At 38.2% G+C, this 27,201-nt stretch overlaps 1 protein-coding gene across 1 annotated transcript in view; it reads left to right on the forward strand.

The window, feature by feature from the left end:
* The window catches only part of SLC9A2 (solute carrier family 9 member A2), a 59,375-nt gene extending 32,649 nt beyond the window's left edge, over nt 1-26,726 (forward strand). Inside the window, exons 5-11 of the mRNA XM_008064778.2 lie at nt 8,696-8,785; nt 9,342-9,412; nt 13,718-13,879; nt 20,852-20,948; nt 22,790-22,921; nt 24,640-24,730; nt 26,021-26,726. Of these exons, the coding sequence (XP_008062969.1) occupies nt 8,696-8,785; nt 9,342-9,412; nt 13,718-13,879; nt 20,852-20,948; nt 22,790-22,921; nt 24,640-24,730; nt 26,021-26,376 (999 nt within the window). The 3' untranslated portion in view covers nt 26,377-26,726. The remainder of the gene's footprint in view (nt 1-8,695; nt 8,786-9,341; nt 9,413-13,717; nt 13,880-20,851; nt 20,949-22,789; nt 22,922-24,639; nt 24,731-26,020) is intronic.
* The last annotated feature ends 475 nt before the right edge of the window (nt 26,727-27,201 follow it).

Raw genomic sequence — 27,201 nt, forward strand, 5'->3', positions numbered from 1 at the left:
ATATATATATATATATATATATATATATAAAATGGAAGTGACCTCAGAAAAAGATGTCATTCAAGAGAGGACATATAAAATACAAGCTCAAACTGTTCAGTGATTAGGCTAGTCAAACATGAAATTACATTTCTACAGTCAGAACAAACATTGAATAAAAGAAAGAAAAGTATTGGAAAATGGATAATATCGTTCTTTGAAAATATGGGTAGGTAATTAACATAATGTATCATTATTGCGTGCACAAGCTTTTGGTTTTTTGGAATTCAGACTCACCCAGAAGATATAAGAAATATTGATTGCCTATACTAAATGCCTATACACCCACTTTGAATAAACACAAATATTTAGTATGACAAGTGAGCTTGCTTCTTTGTCAGCTAACCTAACTGAGGTGGGGTTTCTATATTTGTATCATTGTCAATTAGTAACTACAGACCAACACTGCTCAGTGGAACAGCATAAACTCAACCTTTGCATCCTATACACTGGGCTGGTTGTTGATGGTACTCAAAGGGAAAATGCATAATTCCTGCTGTTCAAGACAGAAAGTATTGGCACCATAGGTCTAGTTGGCAAAAGTCTTTCTGTGAAGGTTACATTTAATCTGAGATGTGGAAGACATGGAGTCAGCAAGGATTGGCAAAGAGCTTTTCAGACAGAAAGAAGAGCTGATGGAGGAGTCCCAAGGTGGGGAACTCACAGAACAGAAAGCAAGTTGGAAAGGAGAGAGCAGAAATAGAAAGACAGAGGAAGCCACACGTTGTTGAGCTTTGAAGTCTGAAGTGAAGAGTGGTTTTAACGGAAGGATGATGAGAAGGATTTTTAAGCAGGGAAGTGACGTGTTTTAAAAAGATCTTTCTGGCTGCTGGGTGAGATAATGGATTATCGGAGACAAAAATAGAAGCAGCACGAGCGATTTGGATATTTGCACAGTAGTCCAGGCCAGAAATGGTGATGATTTAGCCTTGGGAAATAGAGACGGAGATGGAAAGATGTAGATATGATTCTGTTTATTATGGAGGACCATTCAACAAGACTAGATGTGCCTGGTGAGCCAAAATAGAGTCAAGGATCATTTTTTTTTTTTTTTTTTTTTTTTTGAGTTGGAGTCTCACTCTGTCACCCGGACTGGAGTGCAGTGGCAGCTCCCAGCCACCGCAGCCTCGACCTGCTGGGCTCCGGCGATCCTTCCGCTCAGCCTTCCCAGTAGCCGGAATTACATGCATGCGCTACCACGCCCGGCTGATTTTTTGATTTATTGTAGAGATGAGGTCTCACTGCCCAGGCGGGTCTCGAACCCGCGGGCTCAGGCCATCCACTCACCTCAGCCTCCCAAAGGCGCGGGATTACAGGCTGAGCCACCAAGCCCGGCTAGGATCACTCTTAGAATAACATCTACCTCCTGTGAAGTATGGGAAGTCCAGAATCTTATGGGGAGGCAGAAAATCAGGAAGTTCCTGCAAGATGGGCCACCTGTTCTCAGTGACGTAGGCATATGGCTTTCTCTGAGTGTAAAGAGGAGAGGAAGAAGGTACGTGGGAGGAGAAAGTTGGAGATAGGTAAAGGCCCTGACGGAAAAGAAGAAAGACTGAGGCAACAAACAGAATGGTTAAGGTGTATTGGCTGTATTTCTGTGACCATATCAACCGAACCCTCGGAGGGGAAGATGTAGGTGACCAATATTTGGAGGCTGCAAACATAGTGGTGTCGGTCTCTCCTCTGATTAGATTGAAGGACAATCTGGCCAAACTCAATCTGATGTCCATGGGGAAGGGAGATTGCTGAAGTTCCTCACTTGTTGATATTCCCTCCTTTGCTGCTCTCTGCCACCCTTCTTTGTACACAGATTGGAGATTGATGTGGGCATATTACTTGGTTCCTTGACGAGACCCCTTCGTCTTCCTCCCATTCTCTTACCTACCCCTGGCCCTTAAGGACTATGAACACACACACACACACACACACACACACACACACTCGAATGGATACCCACACACAAAAATACACGCACGTCCTCCCTTCAAGAAGGAGCTCTTTTCCAGAGCACATCAATAATTGAGGAATTCAGTGAAAGAAGCCACGAGGGAAATACTTGATAGGTTAAAAATATAGCAGGGATTACTAATTATAAATCCACACACAAAATGTTGCCTTTCATGTAAGCATTTTGTATTCTTTTTCAAATGACAACTTGTGTGTTATTGGAGCTATTGTTCAACTTTAAATATTTTCCTTTCTTATTTCAATATTCTTTTTTTTTTTTTTGAGTTGGAGTCTCACTCTGTCACTCAGACTGGAGTGCAGTGGCCACTCCCGGCCACCGCAGCCTCGACCTGCTGGGCTCCGGCGATCCTTCCGCCTCAGCCTTCTGAGTAGTCGGAACTACAGGCGTGCTCTACCACGCCCGGCTAATTTTTTTTTTGTAGAGATGAGGTCTCGCTGCCCAGGCGGGTCTCGAACCCGCAGGCTCAGGCAATTCACTCACCTCAGCCTCCCAAAGGCGCGGGATTACAGGCTGAGCCACGGAGCCCGGCCTATTTCAATATGCTTACATGATTAACTCTTCAGTCTGAGACAACTGAGTTAGCCTTACCTTAGAAATAGAATTTCATATGACATCTAAGTTATTATTATCTGATATTATAATTTACAATGAGAATTTTAATATTGCTTGAGTCATTTTGCTGATTAGAGAAAGTAGCCTCTTTATAAAGAACATTATCATATTATCATAACATAGACTTATTGGTGGAATATTGAATGAGTAAACAATTCTGATTCCTGGAGTTCATTTTTACTTCAATAATATTGGTAAGGTTATTTACATAAAATATAAGCTGATTCTCATGTTTTCAAATTATATTCAAGATTCGAGAGGATGGAGTGTGGTAATATAAAGCACAGCCTGAGAGTATGGCTATCCTGGGTTGATTTCTGAGCCTGCACCTTGCAGCTTTGTGGGTCTCAATTTACTTAGCTGTAAAATGTAGATGATGACACCTCCTTCTGGGGCAGTACAGGAGAGATGATATGAATCTAAAGTGTGATTTCTGACATGGGGCTATAACTTCATAATTTGCTATTTTTAATATACAACATTAAGAAAAATTGTAATGAAAGGAAAATTTAAATTGTTTCAATATACTTTTTTTTTTTTTTTTTGAGTTGGAGTCTCACTCCGACGCTCCCGGCCACCGCAGCTTCGACCTGCTGGGCTCCGGCGAGTTTATTTGGAAGAAAAAAGGAGTTAGATTGCAGTAACTATTGTTTGGTTAATCCTAAGGCAGATATCTGGAATTTTGTAGATGTGTTCAGTGGTTATCCAGAAGTCCATGAAGTAGCAAGGTTGACCAGAATTTTAGACATGGCATTTATTTTTGCCTCTGTTATACGTTAGTGATATAGTTTACTGTACATCTCTGTGCAACACTGTGAAGCATCTAGAATCTTAGTTTACTTGAAAGCTTACAAGATAGGCTGTTGCCGTTTCATACAGAAGACTCCTGGGTCAGAGACACAGCATTTTATTACTCATGCTAAAAGTAGTAGCCAGAGCTTTGGGTCAATTTTTCACATTCCCTTGTCCCATGGTGTGGACACAAGGAACACGTGATGGTGCCTGCACTTGGGGATCTGTCATGTCTCTGGAGGGTGATATCACTTCATCTCTCAGGACTGCTTGTACTTGCAATCCTGAGAAATGGGCAAATTAAAAAGTAATCAAGGCTTTGCATTCTTGACACCCCCTGCAGTTGCTGAGGGCCAGTGGCCAGGTGACCTCTCACAACAATGAAATAAACCTTTGCTAATTTGGCCTCTCAAACTCGATTGATGGTGCTCATTATTTGTGAAGACGCTTAAATGTGCTTTCATTTATCAAACAAATGGACATACGCTTTATAATGATACCATCTTTATATTTAATCTTAATCTTACATTTAATTAACATATGCCATTACTAGGTAGAATTCCATAGAATTTGATATAATATGTTCTGGTCCCACAGTAAAATGAGCAAGATGAACAGGAATTTTTGTTTTTTTTTTTGAGTTGGAGTCTCATTCCATCACCCAGGCTGGAGTGCAGTGGCACACTCATAGCCACCCCAGCGTCAACCTGCTGGGCTTCGGCAATCCTTCTGCCTCAGCCTTCCAAGTAGCCGGGACTACACGCCTGACTGATTTTGTATTTATTGTCGAGATGAGCTCTCACCAAGTTGCCCAGGCTGTTTTCAAACCCGTGGGCTCAGGCAATCCTCTCACCTTGGCCTCCCAAAGTACTGGGGTGACAGGCTTGAGCCATTGCACCTGGCCAGGATTTTTTAAGAGAGAAAAATGTAGGTGAATGATTTAGGGTGTGGGAGAAAGAACAGTAAAAGATTGTTCCAGTATTCTTGCTCAGTATTTGTGACTGAGCAACCATCTTTCAAGATAAAAGTAACCAGGTGACATTAAATTTAGTGGAGAATACTGAGGAATATTAGGTTGGAAAGTGGGGACGCCAGTTATTCAGTTTGGATGTGTAAACTTTGGACATGCACATTTGCCTATTAAAAATCCAAGTAGAGAAGTTGATAGGCAGTTGTATATATATGAGTCTGGAATTTTTGGCTGAAGTCAGATGGAAGATAAACATTTGGGATTCCCCAGTATATGGATGACTTTCAAGTCATACAGGTCTGGTGAAATTACTCAGGAAGTGAGTGTAGAAAGAGTATAGAAAAGAAGACATCTGAGGACTGAACCCTGAAACATACCAATATTTAGAAATCAAAAGAATGGTGAGGAACCAGCCCAGGAGATGGAAATGGGTGAACAGCCAAGAAGATACCTCCAAATCCACATGAAGAATATATTCAGGGAGGTGAGAGTTCTAGCAACCGTGAAAAATGCAGCTGCACAGTCAAGAGAGACTGAGTGGAGGAGGACCATTGATGCAGGTGTACGTTGACAAGTGACCATCCTCACAAGAGCACTTTAGGTCAGATGGAAACACAAAACCCCAATCTATTGAATTCAAGATAGAAATTGGAGGCGGGAAACACAGGTGACTCTGTTGAGGAACCACAGAGAAGGGGGAGAGTGGCCAGAGGAGGATATCTTCCAAAGGAAGGATTTGGTGTTGCTGGTTTTCAGAGATGGGAGCATTGCAGCATGTTTGAATACTGATTGTGCAGGGAAGAGGGAGATCTTGAAGACGAAGTACACAGAGAGCCAGGGTTAGGGGAAGTGTCAGACAGAGAAGGAGTGATCACTGTGTGGTATCGGAAGTGCTGAAGAAAGCCAAACCCACGGGGACCATCAACACCTGTTGGGACACTCTTACGGCCCTCACTCCACTTATCCCATTCTAAGAGAAATACAGTTTGCACAACTGCATTTGCGACCTGTGATCAAGTGTGTGATATGAAAATGGTCTTCCATAAGATACCATAGCAATGATGATCTTTTTAATACACGAGAAAAGTTTGTTGAAGTTTTTCTGGAATTTACCTGCTAAATCAGCAAGGGAATATAAGGGAGTTTCTCTCTTCTCCCACCTCTTTTGCAAACATTAATTCTGACATACAAAACAAGAACGAATTTTCTTGCAAAAGAATGCTTATTGGACTCACACAGGAGCTTTTTTTTTTCCTTCCCTTGCCATATTAACGAGAGCAGAGAATGCAAGGTGGGAAGAGAGCAGAGACGGAACAAGATGGGAGGCGAGTCTCACCTCCCTGTCATTCTCCCTGTACCTGCTGTTAAGCAATTCTTTTAGTCAAGCCTGACTCTGAGGTGTGGTTTATTGTGCTAAAACTGAATGAACAGGTGAAAATTTAACTCATGCTTTGCAGATATGTTTCTCAGCAGTTTGATGGAAAACTACGGGTTTTATTTTTGTAATCCTGTGTAGATGGCAACAAGTTATTTCATTTTTCTATGCCTTATCAGGTTGCTTCTAGCGTGACCTAAATTAGAAATTTTCCAAAGTGCCTTCTCAAAGATCTTCTTCTTCTTCTTTGCCTTTCTCTCTGCCTTTCTCTCTCCCAACTAGAGACCCAGCTTCCTGCAGTATAACATCCAGCTTGGGGAGTTTAACATGGCATCCACAAATGCCACATAACCTGCCATCCAAATAGGTGGATTGAAGAAAAGAGAGGGAGAAGGGAGGGAGAGGAAGTGAAGCAGTCTTCGTCCAGTAATTCCTGTGGAGCATGGCATGACCACAGCAAAAAATTAAGAGAGCAAAGGGGTGACTGTTAGAAGGGACTGTTGACGCAAACACATATTTCTTAAGTTTTGCTAATTATAAACTCATATATTATACTTTTAGAACATCGAGTTGATGGAGGTGGTAGGCTGCACTTGCTTCCTGGAGCTGACCAGTTGGGACTTATTTGTGGTACGGTTCACATCTAGACTGTCTGTCAGCTGGAAGGAATAAGCATAGCGATGGGCAGGTCCTGTGTCCTGTCTTTATTTTTATGTGTTGTATTTACAGATAATGAATACTCACTTGTTATTTACTAAATGAGCACTGTTGGGGGGGAAGCATATGAAGCATCAGTTCATGTCTTTAGAACATATTACACAGTTTTAAAAGTTGCAATATTTTGTCGACTTTTCCTTAAGCTATTATTAAACGAGTGGTTTCATGGAATCTGGTACTCAGTGCAGTATCCCATCATTGAAAACCACGTTTATATCCGTTTTCATTTACATAAGTTAAAAATTACAGAACATGTGTTGATTGGAAAACCGTTATTACCTCATATGTTATTTCAAAGTGGCAGACTGAATACAAATAGAACACAAGATGTGTCTTTTACCAAATTTGGTCAGAATCAGTTCACACTTTAGAAAGTTAAAATGAAAGTTAAGCTGACAAATGCCCAGAGCTGGACTGATGGAATAAAATCAATGGCCTTCTTTTGAAAAGTGTGTGTGTGTGTGTGTGTGTGTGTGTGTGCGCTAGTTTGCATTATCAAAAGCATTTTTAAAGACAGGGCACAGGTGAGATGAGATGAAAATCAAATGCATGGCTGGGAACACACCTCCACATACCCAGCCCTCCTCCCAAAACCCAGCAACCTTTCCTAATCATGCATTCTGCCTTCCAGGATGTGGTGACCATCTACTTACCAAGCAGCCAACTCGGGAGGTTTCTTTCATTCCACACTCTTGCTCTCTCCACAGTCACCCTATTTTGTGCCAGTATCATATACTTGAAAGTATATTAGCTAAAAGTTTGTTTTGCCATCTATAAATTTCCCTTTCTTCTCTTGTTGCTAAAATTTTTGGTTACATTTACTCTTCTACGTTAATTTAAAATCAACCTCTTATGTTCTGTTACAAATCTTTAGGAATATGTTATTGCAGGTATGTTGTATATGCATGTCGGTTGAGAGAAATCATCATTATAATTGTATTGTTATCCCATCTAGGAACCAGAGGTAACTTTTTAAAACTCAAATCTTTGTTATATTCTTAAGTTAAGTTTTGTGGTTGTCTTTGTAAAGGTTTTATGGACTTATGATAGGGTTATATGTATATTGAGAGACAAAATATATAGTGTATGTATATTTAGTATCTATATAGTATATATGTTATTGTATACCAATGTGTGTGTATATAACATTCTCTCTATATTTTTCATTGCTAATGCATAGTTGCTTGTTTTGTCACGTTTTAAATTTAGTATATGGGATGGATTATGCATGTTGATTTTATGTTAGTTACTACACTTTCTTGTTATTTTTCAATGAAAAAAGGAATCTCTTAGGTTTTTTAGGACAAAAATAGATCATTCATAAGCAACAGAAATCTCATCACTTCATTTTCAGTATTTATATATCTCTATCACTTCTTTGTCTCTGTGTTTGTTCTTACATAATGGACTAGACATGCAGAACTGTACCACGTAGCAGATAGAGAGCATCCTTGTGCTGTCCCTGGCTTTTAATGTTTTGTTATTAAGTGAGTTGTTCACTATAGGTTTCTAGTAGACAGTTTTTATTGTGTTAAGGAATTTGTTTTCCTCGTCTAAGTTTATTGAATAGCTCATAGTTTCCTTCATTTCCCAAGCTTACCCTTGATGACTCTGCACCCTTTCTCACTGCTGATTCTTTGCTGTGTTGTGGGCTGTTCTGGTGTGTTTCCAACATCTTTTAAGACTCCTATGCAGCGCTTCCTCTCTACAAAGCTTTCCTTGACCCACTCCAGTGTTTATCTCTGTCCTTCCTCCTTTGCCTACTTTGTAACTTTTTTTGGATGTGTCTGACTTCGTAAAATGCAACAAATCCTACAGCTAAGGCCCTTACCTCTTCATCTTTGTGTCTCAGATGCCAGGATTCCCACACGCATTCACTCAAAGCTCAGTTAAAATTGTTTTAATAAATGAATGAATGAATCATTGAAAAGTTTTCTATGGATAAAACAAAAAATATGTGATTCTTCTGAACTGGATACTGCTTTATTATTTCTTAGGATTGCTTTCCCAATTTCTTCCATGTTTTCCCTTGTTCTATGTTGGTACATGGTCCTTCAAAAATATACCAAGAAGAAAAAAATGAAAAATGGTCACATCTGCTGTGTTCTATCTTGGAAACAAAATATGTTTTGTTGTTGGTTGTCAAAGCTTAGGTAAAGGAATTCTTAAGTTTTAAAATTGTATTTTATATGAAAATTCTTTTTTTTTTTTTTCTGTGCAGGGAATAACTATTCGACCTCTGGTGGAGTTTCTTGATGTTAAGCGGTCCAATAAGAAACAGCAAGCTGTGAGTGAAGAAATTCATTGTCGGGTAGGTGTTAACAGAGTGTTGACAATTTAAATGCTCTCGCTGGCTGGCTCTCTCTCTCTCTCCCAGCCCCTCTTTGTCTCTCTCTTTGTCTCTCTCTTTGTCTTCCTCCAGACGGGCCATTTCCTGGAGAAGAGAGGAATGGCAGGTGAGAGGGAGAGAGGCCTGGGAAGGTGTGTGCTTGGGAACTATAGAACACAAAGAGTCCCATGGCAGCTTTTCAAAGTTAGTGTGCTGAACTCCTGCATGAATAGAGGGACAAGTCTCTTCATTTTACTTCCTTCAACCTGAAAAAGGTTTCCACTGGCAAATGATTACATTTCACTTTTTTCCCAAAATTATGTGCAAACTGTTATGATGAGCAAAATAATCTAAGACTTGCCTAATACGGATATGCAAACATTTCAGCAGTAATTTGATGATGAACTGTTGTTTTATTGCTTTCGTAATACAAAGAAAAGAATGAAAGCTATCGGGGTCTTTGGAATCTAGGCATGATACAAGCGTGAAGATTATTGATTCCAGGTAAAAACTGTCAATTCATCTTTTTCTGTTTTAGTTTTTTGATCATGTGAAGACTGGGATTGAAGACGTTTGTGGACACTGGGGTCACAACTTTTGGAGAGACAAGTAAGAAAGTCTTATGCCATTATACAATAGCTCTGGATCACTCTGGCTCAGGACACATTGACTTTTATTGTTTTCAGAGTTCCAGGTCCTTCTTTCTGTGTTGTACCATAGTGTGTGCTTTAAGATAAAGTTCAGCTGTGACAGAGATGTGGCATAACCGTGCCTTAAAAAGGTGGGAGCTTATTTGTTTTTTATGCAAATCGCCAGAGTTAGGTAATTTAGGTTTAATCGGGGAGCTCAACTCCACAGTCTCCCCAAGGACCCTTTGTCTAGTTGATCCACAAAGAGTGGCCTCGACCTCCAAGGCTGCCCCTTGGGCCACAATGGCGGCATCAGCAGTGACCATTCTAGGCTGTGTGGTGGATGGAAGAGAAAGAAACAAAGGATATATGCCAGCTGCCTTCCAACTGAAGCTATTAGGAGCTGCCGAACGACTCCTCTACTCACTCCATTGGCCATGGCTCAGTCACGTGACCATTCCTCACTCTGAAGGAGGCTGAGAAATACAGTTGATTCAATGATAAATACTGGGGGTTCCATTACTATCCATTCTGCTATTCGTGGTGAGGGGCTTTATCAAATTCAGAGCTTCAGAGCGCCCAAGGATGTAAACAGACTAACAGAAATAACACACATATATTTATAAGCCCCGTCATTATCTGAAAGATTACACAGATGTATATAAATACACATACACGCAGAGTTTACCTTTTTGTAAAAGGCCGTGTAGCGTGTAAATGCAATTCAATACCCATCTTCAAGGGCCTTGTAACTTGAAGTGGAAAAGGTAAATGAAGCAGGCAGAATGGGATGCGTGCTTTAAAATAAACAGAAAAACAGAGCTCTGGGATCAAGAAGTGGAGATCAATTCTGACAGCAGAGCTAGGAACAGTGGGGTCCAGGATCCAGCCTTCATGGGCTGGGGGAGCTCATTGTGACCTCTCTTCCTGACTGCATGGGCTCAGCATCCTTTCCTGTGGTTGCTTCAATCAGCCATGTGGGGGGTCTTCATGCCGTGGAACTGACAAATGCTACATATCAGAGCCCTTGTGTTCATAGAGCAATTTGTTAAACATTTATCAGCCCCTCACTGACTAGGCAAGCCTTTTGAAGGAAGAAGCATTTAAGCTGGTCCCTGAAGACAGAAGAACACATTCTAAGCTATATTTGGTGGATCTGGCTTGCCTTTTATTTCCTAACTTGCTAACAGATTTTTGATTCCTCTGCTGCTAATTTGCATAAAGTTGACCAACTTAATCAATTCATACAATTTAGCATAAGGGAATCTTTGAATGCTTTCTCTTGTTAGCTCATACAGGATGGTTTAATATCAAGGCCCTAGCCCCAGGCCTTCACAGTTTTGCAACATAATAGACAGCTAAACAATCACACAGCAAACAGACTCCTCTGTGTATGTGATATCATTAAGTAATACAATGAGTTACAAAGACTTCCAGTGCTAGAACAACTTTTACAAGCTTTACGACACCATTTACTAACGTAGAAAATTCCCCTTATTTTATGACTAAAGGAAAAGTATTTTATTTGTATGGAGAGGGTGTCCAGTTAGCCACATGGGAGCACAAGGTGATAAAGTTAAATAAACTAAAATATGCATTGTCAAAATGTGAAAAACTGGACATTTCTCTTGGGAAGTATTCACTTTTCTGGAAGCAGGTGGTAGACCAGAGAACCCTATAGGTCTGCCTTTTGACTCTATCCTGGTAACTTCCCACCATGATGGGGCCTTGTCTGTGCCAAGCCAGTGAAACATTTTATTTTTGCCTCTTCTCTCCACTGTTTTCATAGCCATGTCTATGCTTCACCTGTCTTCTCCCTTTCAACCCAAGCACTTTCTCACTTTCCCTAGCCTCCGCTTAACGCTTTCTTGAAGCGACATGTGAGAGGCCTAACCCAGAACAGTGTGTTCCCTTTCCACAGTGAAGATTAAGTTCAAGATTTCTACCACTCCTCTGCTTCCCAAATGGGGGTGGGAAGGATAAAAAATATGAGTTGGCATAGCTATCAGGTCACCTGGCCCTGGGACACAGTCAGAAGGAGGAGGAGGCGGACACTGCGGTCATGTGGGTTTGGTCTGGAGCTCAGGTGAAGGAATGTCAGAGAAAGTCTGGCTACATCTGTCTTTCAGGCAGAGACACTGTCTCTGGGGTCCATGACCCTCTTATAGACACACAGCTAAAGGCTGCCATGCTAATGAGGGCTCTAGGTGCCGAAGATGGCAGCGCCAACCTTGGTTCATGTCCGAAAGGTAATGTTGGTATATGTCTAACATTTGTCACTGCGGTGGATATACTTCATTCATTAACTTCAGAAGCATTATATACTTCCATGCACAAATTTTTTCCAGGTAAATTGCAAATAGTATTCCGGATTTTCACAGGCACTGTATCATAGGTGAAGCAGGGAAAGTGGGTGTGAGGGAATTTAGCGCTGACATGGGCCATTTTAAAAATCGGTTCTGCTCAGATCACATCTCTGGTACATACCTAAGTGTTGATGTTACTAAAAATGGCATCAAAAAACAAGTGATTGTTTTAGACCTGTTGGATGTCCTTCCCTTTTCTTTGAAATCCTTATGCTATAGATCTCCAGTGGTCCTGCCATAGAATTCTTAAGGTATTTGATCCTTTGAGAAATAAATGAAAGGGTAATACAGTAGGGATGTTTCTCCATCTTCTCAAAAGCAGTCTAATGATGGTGAAAGAGAATGCCTATGTGTAGCTTGGCAGATAAATGAAAGGTATGGAAACGAAGCAAAGAAAACCCACAATTCCTGCATGAAATAGAGTAGATGCTATTGTTCTTAATGTTTGGTCTTTCTTTGGCTTATCTCTAGTGAAAGGCTAAGACAATAATAATGACAATCAAGGAAGTTAAAAAAGAGGTTCTGTTGCTGTCAGCAGTCCTGGCTGAATGGGCTTAACATAAAATTCAAATTAAAAGAAGAAAGAAGTAGACGGGTCTTTAGTGTAGTGGCCAGTTATTAGCAAAGCACATTCAGGATGACTTCATTTAAGTATTGAGAGCCTTCCATTATTTAGCACAAAAAAACACCAAGAATGTGGTTAACATTGATTCTTTTCATGACACAGGTGTGCCTGTAAACCTTTTGGGACTTGTGGTGATCACTGTAGTACATGTATAATGTTTCTCAACAAATATTTATTTATTGCATGCTGTTTCATTTCTGTATCGGCATAATAGTGTTGTGTAACAAACCACACCAAAACTTGGAAGCTCAAAATAGCAGTCATATCTCATTAAAGTGCATGAGTCAGCTGGGTGAGGTGGCTCAATCTATAATCCCAGCACTTTGTGAGGCCGAGGCAAGAGAACTGCCTGAGCCCATAGGTTTGAGACCAGCCCGGGCAACTTGGTGAGACCTTATCTCTACAATAAATAAAAAAAATTTGCCAGGTGTGGTGGTGTGCCCTTGGAAGGCACATTTGGAAAGCCAGGTGTGGTGGTGTGCCTTGGAAGGCACACACTGGAAGGCCAGGTGTGGTGGTGTGCTACTTGGAAGGCTGAGGCGGAAGGATCACCTGAGCCCAGCAGGTCAGGGCTTTGGTGGCCATGATCAGCATGCTACTGCACTCCAGCCTGGGTGACAGAGTGAGACTTCAACTCAAAACATAAAATAAAATTAAATTAAAAAGTGCATGAGTCAAGAGGCCGAGGACGAGTTGGACTGTGCTGGGCTTGGCTGATCTGGGTTGGACTTTTTTTATGATTCAGTGGATTGGCTCTCTGTCAGCTGATTCCAGCTGGCCTTGTCTGGTGTAACTGGGGTAAGTCAACTCTGCTTCATGTGACCTTTATCCTGGGACACGACTTTGTTTGAGAGAGAATCAGAGGAGAGGAATGGGAGACAGCAAGTAGTAACAACACTTCTGAGTAATTTTGCTGAAAGGAGAAGTAGAGAAATGGTATACATTTTAATCTATAATTACTGAATACTATTTATATGTGCATCATGGTCATATACAAAAATGTACAAAAATATATATATATAAAACATTTGTTGTTATATATAAAAATATATATTTGCATACTTATATATGTATATTTACAGACGAACTGGTTAAATGTGTATACAATATATGTGAAATTTTATATAGATATATGAGTGCAAATATGAAATACACATAATAATCAGACTAGCTAAATGTTGCTACTGCTTTTTATTTTTTCTTGGGAATAGTGGAAATGATTTTATTGGGGGAAATCAACTTTTTTCTTGGTCAGTGCAGTATTAATTTATTGAGAATTTGCCTTTATTTACAGGTTTAAGAAGTTTGATGATAAATACCTGCGGAAGCTTTTGATTCGGGAAAACCAACCCAAGTCAAGCATTGTGTCCTTATACAAAAAGCTTGAAATAAAACATGCCATTGAGATGGCAGAGACTGGGATGATAAGTACCGTCCCTTCTTTTGCATCTCTAAAGTAAGTATGGTTGTACAAATAAAAGTTAGTATTATTAAATATGCACCGATAGTTTCTTGAAACCAGTCATAATAACAAAATTTGACCTATGCCTTAGAGAGATGCCTTAAGATCTCACAACACAATGAGAGTTTGGTTAAAATGTGAAAGCCTAGAAACGTGGATGCTAAATTACATTCTGTTTTATGTTGTATTATGCTTTATGTTATGTTATTTTAGATGTTGGAGAGAAGCAAATTTAAATGCTATAGGGAGCAAAACAAGATTATAAAAAGGCTTAAACTGTGAGCCTCTGTAATTTTTCATAAATAATTAATATCTAGCAACCAAAGAAAAATAACCAAACTTATGAGTAGAAAAGAAAATGTGACCTAAAACAATGAAAAAAATGAGGCGGAAGGATCGCCAGAGCCCATCAGGTCGCCAGAGCCCAGCCCAGTCTGGGCGACAGAGTGAGACTCCAACTCAAAAAAAACAACAACAAAAAAAAACGAGAAACAAAATAAACAGTTGCAACAGGTCCAAAGGGGATTCAGATATTGAGTTATAAGACAAGGACATTAAAATTTATGTATATGTAAATAAATAAAGAAAATGATTCTGACACTTTTGGCATTGTCATTGCTTATTTAAAATAAAAAGTTCTGACTAGAAATTATTTAGCTGAAAATAAGGTAACTGAATTTAGAGTCACTTTTGATGAGTGTGACTGAAATAGATTAGACACAGTTGAAGAGATAATTGATTAATTAGAAGATAGGCAAAAAGGATATAACTAGAATAAAGTATAAGGGGAATAAAGGATAGCAAATATGGAAAAGAAAATACTAAATGTATGGGATGTGGTGAAAAGGTTCAGAGGGAGATTACAGAAAAATTGGCAGAAGCAATATTTTAAGAGATGGCTGAGACTTTTTCTTTTTCCCCCCTTTTTTTTAGAAAGCAGGATTTATTGAGAAGACAGAGAAGCTCCCACAGTGGGAGGGGATCTGAAGGGGTTGCCTGAGACTTTTTCAAAATATTTAAAAGACACGAAGCATGACAAACCTCAAGCAGATTAGATAAAGAGACAAATCTAGATACATACTAGTAAAATTGCTAAAAAAAACCCAAACAAACAAAGAATGGAAAATTCTTAAACATACACAAAAGAAAGAAAAATACTCATTTTCTTTGAAGGAGAAAATAAAGAAAACTGACATCTGACTTTCAACAAAAGTAATGTAAACAAATGATATCTTCAAAGTCCTGAAAGAAACTATCAACCTAGTCCATACCCTACAAAATTTCATTCAAAAAATAGAATAAAAGTATTTCCAACAAATCAAAATAATCACACAAAAGTTAACATTAAAGAGAGAAATGAAAGAATGTAAAGACAGTAGGAAAAAATCTCATAGATAAGTTTAAACATGAAGGAAGGAATTAAAGGCATAGAAATAATACATTAAATCATAATATAAATAGTAATAATGACTATGAGGTTTTAAATGCATATAAAATTAAAACTAATGACAATAATAGCTTATAAATTGCAAGGTTTTAATATGTTCTAAGGTCTTTATATTGTCCAGAAAATTATACAAAGAATAATTTATTTTAGACTCTAATAAGTTGATGATTAATGCTGAAATCCAAGGCAATCACTGAAAAACTAGTAAAAGAATATAACTGACAAGCCAATAGAGAGGGGGTAATTAAATAACAAAAACAATCTTAAGACAAAAAATATGATAAAAACATTATAAAAGAGATGACCAGAATGGATAAAACCATAAAATTCATTAGACGTTTCTTATAGGAAATATTTCTTCTATATAAAAATACAGAAAAGTTTACAAATACAAGGATGAAAAAAGATACACTATGAAAGTAGCAAACAAAAACAAGTTTAATACAAAATATCGCAAATATTTGTATAATATTTCACAGAAGAAATAATATAAAAATATATTATCAGAAAAGTAGCCATTAAAGAAAATTTAACCATTGCTAGAGATAAACATATATTTCATAATGATAAATGTTCAATTTTAGAATATATAACAATTATAAATTAGTGTACAAATAGGAAAATAACTTCAAAATATATGACAAAAGTTGACAGAAGCAGAATAGAAATATACACATTTATGATTATGGTGAAAAATTATAACATTTCACAATAATTGATAGACTAAGCAATCAGACATTCAGTAAGGATACAGAAGGTGTTAACACCATGATCAATAGACAAATAAGCCTTACAAAGTTTTATGCAAAGTGTGTTTTATTGCCAGAAGGGAATCAAAACTAAAATAAAATATATAACAAAATAAAAACAAGAATATTTCTGTATTTTAGAAGTTAAATAAAATTTGGATTAAATAAAAGATTGTAATAGATATAAAAAGACATTTGAATTGGGATATAGTGAAAATATGAAACATCAAATCTTCTATAAAAACATATTTAAAGGGAAAATTTTAAGCCATAAATGCAAATGTTAAAAATGAAGTCAGGTTGAAAATCAATAATTTAAGCACTCAGGCTATGAAATTAGAAAAAGAAACAATAAATTAAGACCATGAATAATTAGAAAATGTGAATAGTTTCTCTAAGCATTAAGAAAATAAATCTGTAATTGAAACCCTTTCTACACTGAAAACCTTAAGACCAATATGACTTCATTTGTGAATTCTATCAAACATTTAAGAATGAAATAATACCCATCTTACATAAACACTTTCAGATACTAAGAAAAGAAGGAAACCTCCCAAATATCTTATGAGACTAGCATAACTTTGATACTAAACCTGAAAAAGATACTTTTAAAAGAAAGGAAAATTATAGACCGACTGCACTCATATTATTTCTGTAAAAATTCTAACAAAATATTAGCGATCCTGAACTAGGGTTTTATAAAAAGGGTCTACATCACAATCACTATAGTTTTATTTCAGGAATACAGTGCTGCTTTAACAGTCATAAATAAATCAAAGTTATTCACCACTTTATAACAGAATAAAGGAGAAAATTATAGATTTCCATCTGTCCTCAATAGAGTCAGAAACAGTATTTGATGAATGTAATATTTATTCTTTGTTTAAAAAGACATAAACACACTAAGGACAGAATAAACCATCCTTAAACTAATAAAGTTTATTCACAAAAAACCTATGGCAAAGATTTGTTATGTTAAAATGCTGAAAGATTTACCCTAAAATCTGAACAAAACAAAGATGCCTGATAGTATCATTTATATTTAATATTTTGCCAGTATTAGGCAAAAATAAGAAATAAAGAAGATTAAGAATAGGAAAGGAAGAGATAAAATCATTGTTATTTACAAACGACTTGATTGTTTTCATAGAAAATTCAAAAGAATCTACAGATCAATAGACATAAGTAAATTTATCCTGGCCTTTAAATACATGTTTAAAAAAAAAAAAGAGAGAAAAATCAGTGGTATTTTTATAAGTATCAACAGATAGAAGATGACTTTTTAAAAATGTTTAATTTACAATATCACCATGAGATGTCATATACATCAGCATCAAACAAATCTAACATTAACACCAAATTTAGAGAAAATGTGTGAAGTATCACACAGAAAGCTACATATCGAGTGCAAAACAGATAACGACAATATTTATTGAAGAAGAGAAATACTTAATATTGTAAAATCTTCAATTCTCCTAAACTAGATCTATATATTCAAAACAATAGCATTCAAAATCATGAGTGTGTGTGTGTGTGTGTGTGTGTGTGTGTGTGTGTGTGTGTGTGTGTGTGTTTAGGTAAGTTGGTCCTAAAGTTTATATGGAAATATCAAAGACCAAAATTAACCATATAATTTTGAAGAACAAATTTGGAAGATTTACACTATAAGATAACAGGACTCTTTAGAAAGCCACGTGATTAAGACAATGTGATGTTAGAATCGGAACAGATAGACCAGTGGACCTAAATAGAGAGTTCTGAACAGACCCACCCATATATGGACACATAATGAATGGCAAAGTGTACAGTCCAAGCAGGGGAGAAAAGAGAGCCTTTTCAAAAAATAGTTCTGGTCAATTAGATATCCTTATGGAGATAAGGTGAAATTGATCACAACCTCACAAGTCAAGGTTCCTGTGGATCTTACTGTTAGCAGTGAAACATAAATCATTGGAAAATTATATAGGATAATATCTTCTTAGTGTTTTCATAAGAAATAATTTTTAAAAAATGAGTCGCCAAAGCACGAACCATAAAAGAAAAGATTGATACATTGTATATTAAAATAATGATATTTTGTTTATCCTAATACATAATTAAGGAAGTGAAAAGACAAACCACAGACTGGGAGAAGATACATGCCTCGCATAAAGCTTACAAAAAAAGACTATCCTACATAATAACGGACAAGATGGTTTGTTCGGTTACTTTACAAAATAGGACCCGCAAATGGCTAAAATCGTATGTGTTCCAAAAAACATACACAAGAATACTCATAGGAGCATTGTTTACAGTGTCCAAAAGTTGAAATTAAGCCAAATATTCATCAACAATAAAATGGATAAATTGTGTTCTATTTATGCAACAGAATATTATACAGCAGTGAAAATGAATTCGAACTACAGCTACTTGGATACATGCAGTAACACAGATGGATCTTCAGCATAATTATAAGCCAAAGAACTAAATGCAAAAGACATATTATTCAGCGTATATAAAGCTCAAATTCAGGCACAATGAATCTCTGATATTAGAAGTCAGGATAATTATTGCCTTTGGCAAAAAGGGAGAGAAGTATTGATTGATGAGAGGAGACATGAAGTGGTTTCTGAGCGTTACAGTTAATGTTCTATTTCTTGAGTTCAGCAGTGGTTGCATATGTTCACTTTTTTGAACATGTAAGATTCATGCATTTTATATTATATTTAAATTAATGATTTAGGCATTTAAGTATAAACAGGGACATAGTTATGCACTTTGTCATTGGCTGTGTGCAAACATTTTTTGGTAAAACTTGGTGGGAACATTATACACGAAAATCAAATATCAAAAGATTGTTACTTAATGACCTTTTATGTTCCTTCCAACTCTAAAATTCTGTGGATCAGCTTTGCTGATCAAAAAGCCCTGGCTAGCAATTGGGACAGCTGTCTAAACAATACCTCTTCCTAAAATAGATGCTTCTTAAGAAAATCATCTGAACAATTGAGATTGAGGCAAAAAGGAATTATCTAAATTTAGAGAAGTCTATCTTGCTGAAGTATTAAATCTGTGTTTATTCCTTTGTGTGTATTCCTTTGTGTGTATTCCTTACCTGCTGAATGGGCACTAAGTTTTTGTACCCCAGTAATTACTGTTACGATTGGTTTACAGTATTGGCAGGTTTGTACTTTTTAACTTGTGTATCCTCAGTGCTCCTGTTGTAAGACCAGCATTTATGAATATTAACCTTCCCAGCCTTAGTTTCCTTAACTTTTTCTTATCTATTTATTTTATTGTACTATATATTTTTATTGGCTGCCTCAAAGCCTTTTGGAAGGAGTTCAAGTAATATAAATATAGTCCATTCTTGTTATTTGTGGTAGTTGTGTTCTATGAAGTAGCCTCAAACACTGATTTGCAAATACTGAACTATTGTTCCCAGGGGACGTAGCAGACTAGGTTCCTGCAAGCCTCTGATCGCAAAATTTTCATCAGCCAATCAATATGTAACCTTTGTGTATGTCTGTGTTTCAAGACACCTTGCTTAATATATATTGTTGATTCATTAGCACTGAACTCATAGTCAACAGCAATGTAACTCATGTGTGATCGCACTTACCTAACGCATTTTCTCCACAAGATGGCACATCACAGCCTCTTGCACTTAGGAGTACTAGGCAGCTTTCAGCATTATGCTTGGGGGCCACTTCAAACAGCAAAATCACCAAAAATAGCATTAAAATGTGAAAAATATGTCACTGGAGAGAGTGTGAAAAGGACATTATTTATAGCATGAGAGCAGAAACAAGAAAGCAGTGTCTTCTGGCTCAACATCTGGGAATACGTATTGAGTGACTCAAATTTGTCGCTGCTCTTGGCATGTCTGGGAATTATTGCAAAAGAGCTGGAGACATTGGTATTGGGTTTACAAATCAATTTTCGCAAGTGAGTTAACTCACAAATATGGAATTGCAAATAATGAGGACTGACTGCACATACATACATAGAGTTCCCTACATATGAGCCTTTAAGTTGTGAACTTTCAAAGATGCAAATGTGCGTTCACATGTTCAATCACATAAGTCAGTTCATGTGTCTGGCAGGCATTGTCACATGAGTGCATCCTTTACAAGTGGCTGTGTTTTTGTGTACTTTACTGTACGGTATTAAACAGAGTACAGTATTACACAGTATCTTTATTTCAAGCCCAGAATATCTAGAAGCAAGTGTAAAAGTAGGGGTGAGGTAGCTGGTACTGTACAGCTAATTGTGTTAGTTGGGTATTTAAATTAACTTTATGGGACTTAATGAACAAATTGGACTTACGAACATACTCTTGGAATGGAACTCATTCGTATGTAGGGAACTTACTCTATTTTAAATGGTATTTGCAAACATTTATGATATGGTATTTAAAAATGGTATTTAAAATGCAAAGCCTTAATAATAGAATACAGCTAATAACATCCTGTTGAAGGAAAGCATTCTACATTATTTATGGAGTGTTGGAAATAATCGATGATAGCATTGTAAGCCACTGCAGTTTTTCTTTCTTAAAAAAATGATGGCATGAATGAACTCTGAAAATTTGTGCATTATGAAACTTATTGTGACTGATTTTGACACTACAATGAGTTTTAGAATTTTGAGTTATTTAATAATATTGAAGAATTCCTGAGTGCTATTTTTAAACTTAAGATACTTCTTAAACAATAGCATGTCTTTAAGGAAGAAAATAATGACTCTAATATTTATTGAAAGATAAAACATTCTTTTCTACATTTTCAGTGATTGTCGTGAAGAAAAAATAAGGAAGCTCACACCTGGTGAAATGGATGAAATTCGAGAAATATTATCAAGGAACCTCTATCAGATCCGTCAGCGGGTGAGAATGATTTACTTAGCAAAATATTTATGTACCTTGGGCTAAGTATTTGCCTTCTTGTTTTGTGCTGTAATTGGATGACTGCCATGCCCTAACCTCAGTGGGCCTGCATGGGGCATCTTCTCTCCTTCCCTCAACTATCCTTCAGGGTCCACTGGGTCCTACTATCCTCCTGGACACCATAGCTGAAGCCTTGGGTCCCTTGGCGGTTCTGCTGCTATGAGTTTGGAAATAAAGAAATATATGTGATGACTAATAGTAACTAAAGGAACTGCTTTTTTTTTTTTAAGGAAATAGCTTTATAGCTTAGTCTTGACTTTAAATGGATTTAATCCTCATTGTTATTCATAAAGTGCTGTAGTTTCTTCTTTGAAGGTGTCGTCTGAGTCACTTCTTTCACTTCATTTCGTCTGCTAACACCTCATTCTAATAACATAGCTAAAGATTAAAGTGTCTTCAATTTGCCAAGCCCCATTCCAGTGCATTGCACGTATTATCTCAGTTAATCTTCCAACAAGTTGTAGGTGTTACTATTGTCTCCATTTCACAGATGGAGAAATTAGGGCACAAAGGCACATGAGCCACACAGTGTGACAGGAGTCCTCCTCACTCTTGTGTGGGCCATTTCTCCAGCTTCTTGGGTGGTCTCCCCATAGGTTTTCCCAAATCCATCCACATGATTCTTACCCATCTCTTTTCCCTAAAGCACCTTTTAATGGCAGCATTCTCCTATTTAGAATGAAGCCAACAAGAGTTTGTCTTGGAAACTAAGCTGTTCTTTGAGAATCTGGGCTCTCTATCTCCAAGTTCCACTTTATCCAGCCGTATTTTCACATCTTCCTCCCTCTGTTCCCCCAATGCCTAGGGAGTAAGAAGTTCTGTTTTCATTCCTTGGCCGGTATGGCTTTCTCGCTGTCTTCTTGGGGCATCTCACTGCTTCTTGTCAGCTGGCTCATAGCCTCCAATTTTTAAGATTTTCCCAATAACCACCTTATTATTTCCATCTCTATATTTCAACGGGATAGCACCTGAGCTTTCACTGTACCATGTGATTTTAGCACATGATTTTATGATTTTGTATTACTGCGTTAGCCTTAGATACCCAACTAGATAGTAAACTCCTCAAGGCAGGGATTGAGCCTTGTTCTGTGTGACATTTGATTCTCTCTACAGGACCTATAAAGTTCCGGACACAAGAATAGTCCCAAGAAGTACATGTTTATTTATCAGAAAATGAACTTAGTTATTCATTACGACTTATTTTAGGAAACACATTTCATTGTAGCTTATAAAACTAAAAAATGGAATCCATGGACAGCCCTAGTTTAGAACTTTACTTGTACTGGGACATGACCATCACTGGGGGAGCACTAGCTTTCTCAATGTGACAACTCAGTTGAAAAAAGGAAAAGGTCTGAGTGAATCAAAGGGACATGGCACCACCAAGTGGCTCAAAGTGGTTTGTTTTTATATCAGTAATTCTTATTCAACAGAGACTGTAGAAAGATGACTCGTATTTTATTTCTGGCTGTTAGTACTGACTATGTACATACAAAGTACTTCAAGGTAGACAAGGCACCTGGTGAATTCAGTCGTTTTACTCAGTTATGAAGCTCACACTTTTCAAGGTAAAAAAAAAAAAACTTATTCGCTGACTTTTATTAAAGAATAAGTTATTTCAAAATTCGAGGCATCAACTTTTCTCATTTTAATTTTTTTGCTGTGCACAGAAGTTGTAAGTGCCTTCCTGGAGGGCAAATCCAAAGAAACACAACACGGTTTTGGAATTTCTGGGGGAATGATTTTTTTTTTTTAATGTCCCTTATGTGTTTTCATTTCAGACTTTGTCTTACAACAGACACAATCTGACGGCCGACACCAGTGAGAGACAAGCCAAGGAGATTCTGATTCGGCGGCGGCACAGTTTGCGAGAAAGCATTAGGAAAGACAACAGCTTGAATCGAGAGCGCAGGGTAACTGGGGTGCAGCTGACTTCTGTGGGCGGAGCCAACTCTTCTGTTGATCAGCTGGTCAGACCAACTAACCCGATCAAGTGGCTGTTTAGAGTTGGATGGCAGGAACTCTAGGATAGAATTATAAAGTGTTTTCCCACGTTTCTTGACATCTAGTATGTTTCAGGCACCTGGAATACATGGGTGAACAAAACTGACAGATGCCTACACTTGTAGGATGCATATAAGGAGGGACCCCCCAAAAACCGGAATTTTTTTTTGAAGGGCAGACCCCTTATAGTACACTTGGAATTTGTTCCCCGGGATCAAACGGCCAACCAAAGTTTTTATCTGGAAGTTATGAGAAGGTGGTGACATGATTTGTGGAAGAAACATCCCCAGATGTGGCAAACAGGTGACTGGTTCTTCCACCACGACCACACACCTGCCCACACCTTGCTGAGTGTTCAGCAGTTTTTAAGCGAAAATGACATGACTCCCATGCCCCACCCAACCTGTTCACCCCATCTCACCCTGAGTGACTTCTTTTTGTTTCTACGGATGAAAAAAAAGTCCTCAAAGGTAAAACAAAAAACAGCAGAAGCACTGCCAAGCATAAAATTAACAAGTTCAAAAACAGTTTTGAGCAGTGGAAAAAGCATTTCAGTAGGTGTAGTGCATCAGACGAAGTGTTTGAAGGTGACAGAAGCTTAAACATGTCAGAGTACACAATTTTCATACATAAATTCTGGTGTTTTGGGTCCTTCCTCGTATACTAGTGGGGGAGAAGACTGCCAGCAATAAATAGCATAAATAAATTATCTGTTATGTTAGAAGGCAGGAAGTGCTACGGAGAAAATAAAGGAGATCAGGAGTACAGGGAAGAGACAGTCAAGATACAATTTTCAACAGAAGGCTGGGCCAGGCTTAATCTGGAAAGAAATCTTTAAGTTTTCCAGGGAGAGGTTACAGCCAATGATCTCTGAGGAATGGTAGAAAGGCTCACGTGGATCAGTGGGTCCAGGGCTCTATCAATAGATAAGGAACGCCATTGAAAAATTATATTATGATTTATTCAGTAGTTTGCAAATCGAAATTATTAAAAATAAGATGCAATACCTGCTATGTAAAATTAATACATCATAATATAATTTTTCGACGGCGTTCCTTATCTATGGGTTATCAGAGATCAAAATGCTTATATGTGAACAAGCAGATCTTTTTATGTGTAAAATGTCGCCGTGTCAATTAAAAGTTAATTTAAAATTTTAGAGACTGTGGCATTCAAAATGTCAGTAAGTTAGCTATGGTCATATTTTTTGTTGTGCTATCATTTTCAATATTTATTAGAGTAAATAAAACAAATGTGCTGCTTTTTTTTTAACATACCTTCTTTCCCATTCATATAGGTCTGATTCCTTCTAGTAGTATTTTTATACATGCTTCTTTAAGAAATACAAATAGCTTTTACATATAACTTTTTTTTTCTAAGAAGACCTAGTGGACTTGTTTCTAGTGGTCCCATTTATTTTTATTTTCTTTAGGTACAGTCTCTGTGCTATTTTGAAAGAGATGTAGGTATTTCAAATATCATAGTTACGGCCCCTCACAAAGTAATTTGGAATCAAGAACTAAAATTTTGATTCCTAACACCAAGTTTTACCATAAAAGTTTTTGTTTTTAACATATGATGTGTGTTATTTGTGTGGTCTAAATAAGGTTTTCTATTTATTTTACAGGCTTCCACATCAACCTCTCGATATTTATCCTTACCTAAAAATACAAAGCTTCCAGAAAAGCTACAGAAGAAAAAGACTATTTCTAATGCAGGTAGTGTAGCAAAACAAAACAAGAACAAAACTTTAAATTCATTTGCTAATGCTTATAAAAGAGAGAGATTTACTTCTTGTTTTTCTTCATTAAGGATGAGTTCAGTAGTTTGCAAATCGAAAATAATAATTGGGTGACCTTTTGTGAACATTTCAACCTTTGCGTATGGTTTTCTGTGCAGATTCTAAATAATCCAATCAGCTACTTTCCATAATGAGTCTATTTGATATAGCAACAGCAAATATTGTCACCATGGGTTTAGTGAACAGGTAAATAGAAAGCTGTAATGTGTAAGTAATTAAATTTCCACAATAATTCGAATATATATTTTACTTCTGGCTACAATGATACAAACTGTATTATAAGGTCTAATATCTCTTTACGTGATGGTAGTCTTTATGTAGACGCCCAAGCTATTGTCTGGGTAACCCCAGAAGGATCATGTTAGGATTTCATGTTACGAAAATGTGGGATGTAACAATAATTACCTTCCTTTCACTCTTTTTTAATTTTTCTTTTTTACTTAATTAACTGAGACGAGGGAAGTCGAATGATGGCTAGCAGTAATGGAAGGTAAGGTGAGACTAAGACAAGGCAGCGCTGAGTATTTAGAACCATGGTCCATGGTACCACCAGCAAACATGTCCTCAGTTCCCAAGAATCTCAGCTCCTGGGCAAGCATCCCATCGGCTGCCCTACTCACAGAACTCCAGCCCCTGAATCTGGTTCTAATCCTGCCTCTACCCTTTGTTTGCAAAGTGTGTTGGCCCTTTTGTGAACATATAAAGGAAATCAACAAAGCTGTGAATGAGAGGCCAGATCAAGGCAAGAATTTTCACCATAGCAGATAATAAATAGACATTACTATGTGCGGGGAGGCTGAGCCGAGCCCTCCTGGGATCACCCATGTGGAGCAGGTGAGCACAGCTTCTGCTGCCAGAGGGTCTCAGATGCAATTGCAGCTCCACCACTTACAAATATCTCGTGAGTCTACTTACCCCACCTGCAGAATGGGTGATTGGGAGGATTAAATGGGCATATGTCTTTAGAAGTGCTTGGAGCAGTGGCACACAGCAAGCCTTTCGGAGTTAGTAGGAATACACACTGGTGGGAATGGATGCTCTGAGCGGTTATGAAGGATTCCTAGGTCGCGTCTTAGAGCGAGCCCTCTGACCTCCCCTCCCCAGGGCATGGGAAATAGTGGTTGCCTGACCCACTAAGATATTGAAGTCACTTGTGGACACCTTCTCTCTAAAATGCCTGCCACCTTGTCCTTTTGCTCTGTGACAGATGGCAACAGCAGTGACTCCGATGCTGATGCTGGAACCACCGTGCTCAATCTTCAGCCGCGCGCCAGGCGCTTTTTGCCCGAGCAGTTCTCCAAGAAAGCTCCCCAGTCCTATAAGATGGAGTGGAAGAATGAGGTGGACGTTGTTTCTGGCACCCCCCCAGCACCCCACCGCAAAGACGGGGGCACCCAGACGCCAGGCAGACTACGGCAGCCCCTTCTCTCCGAAAGTCGGTTTGACCCAGGAAGGGATGACAGTTTGACTGAAGGCGTCCCACCCAAGCCGCCACCGAGGCTGGTCCGGAGGGCATCGGAACCTGGAAGCCGGAAAGCCCGATTCGGGAGCGAGAAGCCTTAACTGAGACGGCCACAGCCTACCTGGGTGACTGACCCGGCACAGCTGGGGTCTGTCACCCTGAAACCTGACACAATCCTGGAATCTACTGAAAACTCTCTGTGCCTCTAAATACTTTCCTTGGGTGGTGGATTCATGCCACTGATGGGTGGGGTGAATGCTTGTCCCAAGAAAATGAAAATCAAAGGAAAAAAGCCCCAGAAAAGGTCTTTTGTGACTTATGACTAACAATTGTATTCTTTGCAGGCCTGAAGAAGAAAAAAAAATGTGTGCCTTTATTGAACTTGAATGACGGAACTTGAAATTTTTAACACATCCTTGTTGGTGAAAATTTTAATATATTACCTATATGCCTCAAATTTTATTTATGAAAAAATATGTATATCTGTAATCAGTTTTTAAGTGAATGCCACTACAAGTACTGAAAACATCTTTCCGGGGTAAAGGACAGTTCTTGGAGGATGAGTCCTAAGCTCACGGTAGGGGCCTTTCCCTGTTCTGAGCTGGTATCAGGACCGGTGGTCAGTAAAGAAAGGGTACAGCCCGAAGCAGAGATGTCTCGTGACTCAAACTGGGGAACAGTTGGAATGCCTGGGCAGATGGAATGGGTTGGCTCCCAGGGCACAGAAGGACTCCTATAAAATAATAAGAGTCCACTGGTGTTTCATTTGTTCCTCTGTCTACTGTGTGTTTGGGGATGACCTGTAGGTTTCAATCCCCGCTTCTTGTTCAAATGGTGCAGAGACAGGCTGCCTGGGCAAAACCAGCTTATAGAGTTTGATAGAGCTTTTGATGACGTTCTGGCCATGAGACCCCTGTGGCCAGGGC

Source organism: Carlito syrichta, unplaced genomic scaffold, assembly GCF_000164805.1.
Source record: "Carlito syrichta isolate Samal-C Ts95f unplaced genomic scaffold, Tarsius_syrichta-2.0.1 Scaffold308018, whole genome shotgun sequence".
In the NCBI taxonomy this organism is placed as follows: domain Eukaryota; kingdom Metazoa; phylum Chordata; class Mammalia; order Primates; family Tarsiidae; genus Carlito; species Carlito syrichta.